Source organism: Hipposideros armiger, unplaced genomic scaffold, assembly GCF_001890085.2.
Source record: "Hipposideros armiger isolate ML-2016 unplaced genomic scaffold, ASM189008v1 scaffold_134, whole genome shotgun sequence".
In the NCBI taxonomy this organism is placed as follows: domain Eukaryota; kingdom Metazoa; phylum Chordata; class Mammalia; order Chiroptera; family Hipposideridae; genus Hipposideros; species Hipposideros armiger.
Genome location: NW_017731484.1, coordinates 3,161,426 through 3,171,346, shown reverse-complemented (window position 1 = coordinate 3,171,346; position 9,921 = coordinate 3,161,426). Strand labels below are relative to the sequence as shown.

The 9,921-nt window shown below is 45.8% G+C and overlaps 1 protein-coding gene across 2 annotated transcripts in view; it reads left to right on the top strand.

The window, feature by feature from the left end:
* The first annotated feature begins 3,054 nt into the window (after nucleotides 1-3,054).
* Nucleotides 3,055-9,921, top strand: part of PM20D1 (peptidase M20 domain containing 1) — a 27,229-nt gene continuing 20,362 nt past the window's right edge. Inside the window, exons 1-6 of one of the 2 annotated variants that reach the window (XM_019649577.1) lie at nucleotides 3,055-3,308; nucleotides 5,549-5,635; nucleotides 7,183-7,415; nucleotides 7,811-7,897; nucleotides 8,995-9,128; nucleotides 9,427-9,546. In XM_019649577.1, coding sequence (XP_019505122.1) covers nucleotides 3,140-3,308; nucleotides 5,549-5,635; nucleotides 7,183-7,415; nucleotides 7,811-7,897; nucleotides 8,995-9,128; nucleotides 9,427-9,546 — 830 coding nt within the window. In that variant the 5' untranslated portion in view covers nucleotides 3,055-3,139. The remainder of the gene's footprint in view (nucleotides 3,309-5,548; nucleotides 5,636-7,182; nucleotides 7,416-7,810; nucleotides 7,898-8,994; nucleotides 9,129-9,426; nucleotides 9,547-9,921) is intronic. The other variant, XM_019649579.1, reaches the window with a different exon arrangement.

Sequence of the window (9,921 nt, the reverse complement as noted above, 5' to 3'; positions counted from 1 at the left end):
CCATCTGGGCAAATAGTTAATCAGGTTTACTATTTGGAAGTGCTGAAAAGGCTGTGTGAAAAAGTTAGATGACCTGAATTTTTTGCCAACAATTCATGGCTCTTGCATCACAACAATGCACCGGCTCACAAGGCACTGTCTGTGAGGGAGTTTCTAGCCAGTAAACAAATAACTGTGTTGGAACACCCTCCCTACTCACCTGATCTGGCCCCCAGTAACTTCTTTCTTTACCCGAAGATAAAGGAAATATTGAAAGGAAGACATTTTGATGACATTCATGACATCAAGGGTAATACGACGACAGCTCTGATGGCCATTCCAGAAAAAGAGTTCCAAAATTGCTTTGAAGGGTGGACTAGGAGCTGGCATCGGCGCATAGCTTCCCAAGGGGAGTACTTCGAAGGTGACCATAATGATATTTAGCAATGAGGCATGTAGCACTTTTTCTAGGATGAGTTCGCGAACTTATTTGTCCAACCTCATAAGTACTCACAGGGCCCACAGGGGAGGTTAAGCTAGGAAACACATGGGGTGGAGGAAGACATTAAAGAAAATTTCACTGTTGGAATACTTTGGGAAGAACACACATTCACACAGACTGCTCTCTGGACATGATTGGAACAGGGAAGGAGGGCAAAGTAGTGAAATAATCCAGAATTTCAATACTTTTGAATGTCCTTAGTGACACCTTCGATGATGTGTTTCCCGGGGAAGGCTGGAACTCTTGAGATATTTGTGTAATTTATTTAATTTAAACACCATACTCCTTTTGTTCATTTTGGTAATAAAGTGCTTTTGAAATGTGAACAAATGCATGTGTCTGAGTGGTTTTACCGAGAGGCAAAACCAGTCACCTCCAGGAAAAGCTGGCCTTGCTTTGCATTGTCCTGGGGGGAAACAACAAGGAGCTAAGACTTCACCATGAGTCTTTTAGTTCTCCACGTACTGGTTTTCCACTCCTGGGAATGAATAAATGCCCTTGGTCCAGCTGAAGAGCAGAGATCAGCATGAGAAGACTGGACTAAGGGATCCACATACTCAGGACCAGTTCCCAGACCCCACTCTACAATTTCTGTGGCTATCAGGGAAGTAGAACCCCATCATCTGTCTGTATACCATACACGAGCTACTTGTTCGACATTCATGAGGTGTTTATTAAGGGCCAATCCCATCAATACCCAGCAAAGCTTTTGGAATCGTCACTTTGGGGGAGCACACAATGTAACCACATCTTTTCCTCCCCAGTTTGTGAGACAATGCAAGGAGCGTGAAGCCAAAGGACTCAAGTGTCCAACAAGCTAGGCTGACTCCCAACTTTGCTTACTAATATTAGGAAATGGAAGGAAATACGAGGAATTGGAAGAACAGAGCAAAGGCGTGAAGGAGACAGAAATATGATGAAGTGGAAATAGATGGGCTAGAGAAAAGACAAAGCAAAGAGGGAAGGGAGGTGAGCGGTCAGCGGAGTAGAGACACATGAGAAGAAAGAAATTGGGAGAGCGAGAAAAGGGAGAACTAGGTGGAGGAAGAGAACATATTTCAGAGGCCAGTGAGTTCCAAAATGATATTTACATAGATGATGTAATCTTGTTTTATCCTGCTATTTCAGCTGCCCTGCAAGATCTGAGTAAATTAGCAAATAGCATCCTTCTCATTTGAATTTTATACATAAATATAAATGATGCTATCTTAGCCTGAATCTCTCCAAAAGCAGAACCTAAGACAAAAGATTGTATACAGGTATTTGGGAAATTATCCCAGGGAACAGGAGGGAAAGGCAGGAGGAGTGAAACAGGGAGAGTGGGAAAGCCAACACAATGAGCTACTGAGGTAGCCACTGCGGTGGGCAACTCGAGCTCCGTCCCCCTGGGCCCTCCCAGAGCTCTGTGAAATGCATTGATAAATTCAACTACATTTAAATTAAGACTTCAGGTCATCAAAAGGCCATAAAGTAAAACTGCAAGACAAAAAAGGAGAGGTGTATTTGCAACAGAAATATAACTGACAAAATATTAGTATCCACAATATACAGAAACTCCTAAAAGTCAATATGAAGACAAACAACTCAAAATAAAAATGGGCAAAAGGTATGAAGATTTTACTTGGAAATGAGAATGGCAAATAAGCATATGAAAAGATGCTTAAACTACTTAATAAACTGGGAAATTTAAGCTCAAGGGTTTTAAATGCCTGTCAGCAGCCACTCACACACCAAATAGTATCCATCAGGATCAGACAACTGAATGAAATCAATAATAACCACAGAAATGGTGAAGATGATGACTACCTGGCCGTCTGGCCTGGCAACTCAACTAATGAAAACAGCAAATGCGTGATGCATAATGCTGTACTGGTTGGCCGTACTCTCAGCCTATTGAGAGAATGACTAAAAGGGATAAATTCTTAAAATAAACAATAAACAGAGACTAGCCTTGAAGGTTCCCGGAGGGGACAAAACCAGTTTAGTCAAACAAAGCTTAATTTACAATAGCTTATTCTGCAAGACTAACTTGACCTGGGTCGTTTCTTGCTGATGCCCCTGAAAATCATTGAACTGTCACCCAAGATGGATATGAGCTCAGCACTTTTCTCACTGTATAAGCTGCTTTATAACAATATACCCCTGAGCTTTATTGCCTGTGTTGGTTGAATGCTCCCGGTTTGCAAACAGTCTTTTTGGTGTGTGCACAATAAATGTTTACTCATTCATACTTCAAAGGTTGATTGGTTTTACCTCAGCTGTTTATGAACCTTTAACAAGCCTCGCTCATTTTATTTTACTTTTTCACCCCTTTAATTTGATTTCTTGTCAGAGAGCAAGGGATTTATCAATATCTTAAAGCAGATCAAGCACTGACACGTCCTGGCATAGCGCTGGAGCCCTCCCTCATCTCTGCTCTACGTTAGCTTGCTGTAGGACTAGAAACCACACCCCCAAAAGGCCTAGCGGGCCTGGGGCGGGGCCGTCCCGTTGATTGGTTAGCCAATGGCCCCAGGCAAGCGATGATTGGCCAAGTCTAGAGAGTAAGGTGAGGCTAGGGCCTTTGCGGGAACTGGAGCAGTGACTGCGCGAGCACCCAGAGCTTCGCGTTTAGATCCCGACTCCTGGCGAGACTAGCAGCGGGGACTCGAGAGAAGCATGGCTCGGCCATACGTTTGCCTGCTGACCCTGGCGGCTGTGCTGCTACTAGGTTTCTCCACCGTTTCCAGATCGAAGTACCCGACGGGCAAGGAGCATCAGAGGGCGTCGCGAATTCCTTCTCAGTTCAGCCAAGAGGAGCGCGTTGCAATGAAGGAAGCGCTGAAAGGTGAGCCTGGGTCCCCGACGCCCACCTGTGTTCAAATATGGGTCTCTCTCTTTCCTTAGGTCAACCTGTGATTCCCCTCTCACGCCGCAAAGGATCCAGTCTAACTCGAGCTTCGCAACACACCCCAGCCCAGCCCAGCCACAGCCCCGAGCCCAGCACCTTGTGTCCACACTTGGGGACGCCGCGCTTCCCCAGGCTTGGCTTCTGTGCACTCTGTTCCCTGCCTAGCCTAGAAGCTCCAACTTCACCTGCCCCGTTTTTATTTGTACTTGTAACCTTTGAAAGTTTTTAACTTCTGCTATATCTGCATTATCTTACGTCTAAATGATCTTAATCTTATCATCTACAGAGGCAGGACATTGAGGCTTTGGTCAGATTAAATGATCTTCCCCAGAACTCCACAGCAAGGAGTGGGTACTAGTTGACAAGATTTAGCGCCTGTAAAACCTGCTGGACATGAGATGGCTCCAAGAAGGGATGTGGCATGTTCCTAATTTCTTCTTCTAATTAAAGGAAATCTCTCCCCTAGACCTCAGACCAAGTCTAAAACTCATTTACCTTCTGAATCTGCATTTTCCAGGAGACAAAAAAGGAAATTTTCTGTTGAGTGCTAGATCCTGTGGGATAATGAAATCCTTCTTGATCATTGGGCTTAGCTCCAGTCTTTTCTCTTTCATTAAGTAATGGATTAAAAGAAACTGCCTACCTAAACAGATGCAGGCAGATGCAGAGGCCAAAAGCTAACACCTATGATTGAATATAAATTGTACAAATGCTGGAGTGATAGGCCTGGGAGGCAGAACAGTGCCTTCCCAAAGCATAGTATAAAATAAGCCTCGGAAAAACATTGGGCAGCTGCTCAGAAGAGTCTCTTTTCACAGAAGAAAGCAAAAACTAGATAAGAGCCTAAAGTAGGGAGCTTATAGCAATATGGCTTGGAACTGAGCAGAGGACAAAACGCCTGAGGTCAGATATTGGATCCGCCTCCTGTGTAGGCAGTTTATTTAATTTTTTGAGCCTGACTTTCGCATCTATGTGGTGGGCTACCATGTAGGGTTGATCCTTAGCAAAACTGAGTACAAAAGTATGTTTGTCTTTCAGAGGCCCTCCCATGACATCAAGCATGCTCCAGGTACATTTCTTTTCCCTCTGTGTTTTGGGGTAGCTATCTAATCAAATATTCTCATAACTCACTATTTCCTCTCCCAGTGGTATTTTCATTTGGTAATGGAACTCTTTAAGAATCAGAAGCCTTGGGGGCGGCCGGATAGCTTAGTTGGTAAGAGCGCAAGCTCTGAACAACGGAGCTGCCAGTTCGATTCCCACATGGGCCAGTAAGCTGCACCAGTAAGCTGTGCCCTCCACAGCTAAGATTGTGAACAACGGCTTGACCTGGAGTTGGGCTGCCGTGGTGAGCTGCTGTGGGCCAACAGCCAGCGAGAGTCGCCGTGAGCGGCTGCCCAACCACCAGCAACCGACTGCCTCAGCCAGGTAGAGCACAATGATCATAATGCCAACAATGGGCCAGTGAGTGGCGTCTTCCACAAAAAAGGGGTGCAAGGCTTTAAAGGTTAAAAGGAATAACCCGTTTGCAAATCAGGGGATTAAAACATCTGGGTAGAGCAGATTATTTTGGAGTGAAGCACTCATGTGGGAGCTTCTAAACCCACCGCTTCCCAAGCACCATGTGCCCAAAAAGCTGGCCTTGGCTGAGAGACCAGTGAGACTCTGGAGGAGCCAGTGCATGAGGAATAAAAGCCCACTCTGCACACAGAAGCACACAAAGCCTCATTGGCGGAGGGAGCCAGGACAGTGGGCTCCTGGTTCATCAAAGGGATGGTGGTTTCAGAGAAAGAGTGAAGTCCTGGGTAGCAATTTAAAGTAGCTTCCCGCTCAGGGTCAGGCTCCAAAATCTACTCCATTCCCACTCACCCATCCCTAACCTTGGACTTTATTTTCCTTTAAGAACCATATTAGCCTACACGAACCCAAAAGACCTGCCTTTACATCCCAGTTCTGCTGCTTGTTTCTGGAAAACCTTGAGCAGTTCAACTAAACTCTCTAAGCTTGTTTCCTCACTTTCAAATTAGGGAAAACAGCAGTGCCGACCTCAAAGGATTGTTTCGCCCTCCACAATAAGATAATGAATGCACAGGAAGTTTTTATGCACAGAGGGCTGTGGAACAACCAACGGCTGTTATTATCTGTAATCTCCATCTCTGACTATCTGACTCTGACAGGTGCCATCCAGATTCCAACAGTGTCTTTCAGGCCTGGGGAGTTCAACACAACAGCCCTGGCTGAGTTTGGAGAATACATTCGTAAAGGTCAGCCACAAGTTGTGGAAAAGGGGTGGGAGAGATAAGACTGGGGACACTGTTCTTTTGCAAGGTGATAAAGAGGTTTATTTTGTGACTGACCAGAGGACAAGCTAATTCCTCTGGGCCTCCTTTGAGTTTGTACATAGTGGGGAGGGATAGAAGGAGAATCTAGGAGTGAAGACAGGAGAGGAAGACTATAGGTTTGCTCTTTGCAGAACTAAGGCACATAGCTGTTGGATTGGAGTTACAACTCTCCCAATCTTTGCCCTAAATACGTGTCAGTCAGTAGATCAGAAGGTAGGACTAAGAATTCCTTCTTCCTGTGAAAGTTTCCAGAACCAGACGCCATGCTCCTCCCCCCCACACATCTGTACAAGCACCTACACACCTAGACACACATACTCCACCTACCCAGGCCTTTCACCACATTTATTACTAACACATTTCTGAGCTTCTAGGCAGTCAGTAACCTTGAACTGTCACATTGGTCCTCACTCCTCGCCCCCAATACCCATTATCTGGAGAAGGATGGGTCAAGGAAGAAAAGGAGGTTTGTAACTCCCCCCATCCTCATATGAAAAGCTCACGGAGAGTAGAGAGGCCGCCTGATTAAATCAAATCAGAAAACAGCCCCTCCAAAGTTGTCAAGGGTGGGAGAAGCTGGCCTAGCGGCAGCAAAGGACCCCTCCTCTAACACTCTGAGACAGGTGGCTCTGGGATCGATCCCCAGCAGCCAGGCTGAGGCCAGGCTGGAAGTCTTTACTAAACAAGAGACAAAAATATGGAAATAAATGTATAGTGACAGTAAACTAGACAAGCTGGCTGAATAAATGAAAGCATATTCCCCTTGGGGTTTTTGTTTTCAGGTATCCACAGAGGAATTTGTGGATTCTTCGAACAAAGCCCTTAGGGAGATCGAAATTCTTTCTCCCATGTATCTTAGACCACCTGTGTTGAGACTTATCTGTAACCTAAATAATTGACCATGGGAACATCCACACCTAGATGCAGAAGTGTGGCTTTATACTAGACAGAACAATCTTTTATGTCCATATAACACAAACAGTAGGAATGCTGTTTTTTTAAAAGAAAAATATCTCTGAGATATATAGATATATAGATATAGATACAGATATAGATATAGATATAGATATAGATATAGATAGATATATCATGTTTGGTTCCAAGCAATTTGGATACTGGGCCTACTATATTCAAAATTTAGCATACTCCTAGTTTGCATAGCCCTCTACCGTGTACTTATGAACAAGACCAAGCCAGATCTTGAGCTATTGACTGTCATAATGGTGGAGTCTTGATGTGCATATTATATAGCAATAGCACACTAAAATGTGGGGAAGAGGAATTTCAAGTTGTCTGGGCAAATCAGAAATCAGACTGTCTTTGTCCCAGAAGGCTTCCTAAAGGAGGCTACATGTTTAAAATAAACAAACAACAAAACAAAACAAAGGGCAGGGGCACCAAATGGTGGGAAAACCAAGGGAAACTTAAATCTGGCTTTCTCACTCCGCTTTTCATCCCTTTGCTTCTAGCCTTTCCTACTGTGTTCAAAACCAGCTTTATCAAGCATGAAGTCGTGGGAGAGTATAGCCACCTGTTCACTGTCCAAGGCTCAGATTCCAGCTTGCAGCCTTACATGTTGATGGCTCACATTGATGTGGTACCTGCCCTTGACCAAGGCTGGGAGGTGCCCCCGTTCTCTGGGTTGGAACGTGATGGCTTCATCCATGGTCGAGGCACACTGGACAACAAGAACTCTGTGATGGTCTGAAATGCTGTGTTTCCTTTGCTTGGGGTCCCTAAAGATCAACTCAGGATGGCAGGTGCTCGGCTGACCCCTGGGAGGCAGAAGGTTATGGTAGAAAGAACCTTGGCTCCGGGAGACATGGGTTCCAACCATCAGTCTGTCTTTTTCTGGGCCATGAAATAGGGATTAGATGATAAAATCATACTTTTCTCCAGGTGGTAACAGCTTTACGCAGAGCTCTGCTTCCCTAAATGCCATCCCCTGGGACCATTTTAATTTCTCCTCTTTAAAGAGAGTCTATCCAATCCTAGTCGCACCAGCCCTGATACAGGCCCCTGAATGTCTCTCATGCCCTAGTACTCCCACTTAGAGAATCACCCTTTCTCCTCTCCCACTGTGCTTCTGTCCCTCAGGCAATCCTGCAGGCCTTGGAGCTTCTGCTGATCAGAAAGTACATCCCCCGAAGATCTTTTCTCATTGCTCTGGGCCATGACGAGGAGGTAGAGCCTCTTCACCCTATACCTATCTTTGGGACCCCTATTGACCGGGAATGGTGGTTGGTAGGGTTCTTCACCCTAGTTCAGTTTGTTCCCCAGCTGCAGGGTCTTCAGGACATGGTGTGATGGTTTGCCAGCTTCTCTGTGCGTCTGTGTGCCAGAACTATCCAAGGTCCTTGACAAAAATGCAGATTCCTGGGCCCTGTGTCATAGATCTGAATTTGTGTTTAAAGACTTGATTCTTTTAGAGCAGTTTTAGGTTCACAGCAAAATTGAGAAGAAGGTATAGAGAGTTTGCATATATTCCCTGCCCCCACACATGCACAGTCTCACCCATTATCACCATCCCCGATCAGGGTGGTACATTTGTTACGACTGATAAACCTACATTGACACATCATAATCACACAAAGTCCATAGGTGACATTAGGGTTCACTCTTGGTGTTTTACATTCAATGGCTTTAGACAAATATATAATGACATATATCCATCATTATGGTAGCATACAGAGCATTTTCACTGTCCTTAAAATCCTCTGTGCTCTACCCATTCATCCCTCTCCCCTTCCTGCAACCCCTGGCAACCACTGATCTTTTTACTGTCACCATAGTTTTGCCTTTTCCGGATTGTCAGATAGTTGAAATCATACAGTATGTAGCCTTTTCAGATTGGCTTCTTTTACTTAATGGCATGCATAGATCTGAATTTTTAACTAACTCCCTGGTAATATCTGAGGGAGGCAGGTGGTCCGTCAGCTATACCTTGAGAAATATTGGTGTGATGGCAAGAGAACTAACAAGGAGATCAACGAATGTGTTTTATTTCCAATGATGCCACTTCCTTTGACCCTGGGCAAGCCGCTTCATTTTCTGCATCCCTGTTTCTTTGCCATGAAATGAGGGGCATTTGGCTCTTCCAATTCTGACATTCTAGGAATCTGTGAGGCAGGATTGTCTAGGGCCCTGGGCGCCCCCCACCCCAAAGAAAGGAGACTGGGCAGGGAGGTACTAGAGCCCTTAGCTAAGCTGAATGGGTCTCCATTAGTTGTCTCTGGGGGTCTGGCTGAGAAGGACTGTGACTCTGGATTCCATGTCTGCAGGTGTCAGGGGAATATGGGGCTCAGAAGATCTCAGCCCTGCTACAGGCAAGGGGCACCCAGCTCGCCTTCATTGTGGATGAGTGTGGCTTTATCTTGGACGGTTTCATTCCCAACTTGAAGAAGCCCTTTGCCATGTGAGTAAAGCACCCTGCCCCCACCTTGGAAGGCATTCTCACCCACCTGAGATGACTCCAGCCTGATACCTGTAAGCCAAGCTGAAACAACTGTGTATTTTACTCCTCTTGCTTTAATTTCCCTGCGCTTTGACTAGTTGGGCTTCCCTTTCCCTTCCTCCTCTAGTGTAGATTTCTTTAAGTAACATGAAGCTGATCTCCTAGCCCACCAGACCACTGTGCAGATGGGCCTGTGGGCCAATGGGATACTTCAGGGTGGGAGGAAGTCAGGAAGGCCCTCTCTGGTCCTCTCCTACAGGATTTCAGTCTCAGAGAAGGGTTCGCTTAACCTCATGCTGCAAGTAAACATGACTCCAGGTCACTCTTCAGCTCCTCCGAAGGAAACGAGCATTGGCATCCTTGCAGCTGCTGTCAGCCGGTGAGCAACCCTTCCTTGTCAGACTCAGGATGGAAGACCTGGCACTTTCCCACAGAGTCTGAGGAGGCTAAGCTTTCTGGCCTGAAGCTGGGCTGAGAAGCCTTGGTGGAGGCCTCAGGGAGGACAGAGCCACCAGCACCCAGGCAAGAATTAGAGATTCAGGAGATCTACACATGTGGCAAGCAAAAGCTAGCAAACAAAAGCTAGGGCAGACAGCTGTAACAGTCCGAAGTCCAGAACAGAAGTTAAAATATAAGCTGGCAATGGCTGGTACATTATCGAAATTCTCCACCTGCCCTGGCAAGGAGACAAAGATGGATGAAGGCTGCTGACTGTGGGTGAGGACAGCAGGATGTGTACCAGCAGAACTCACCT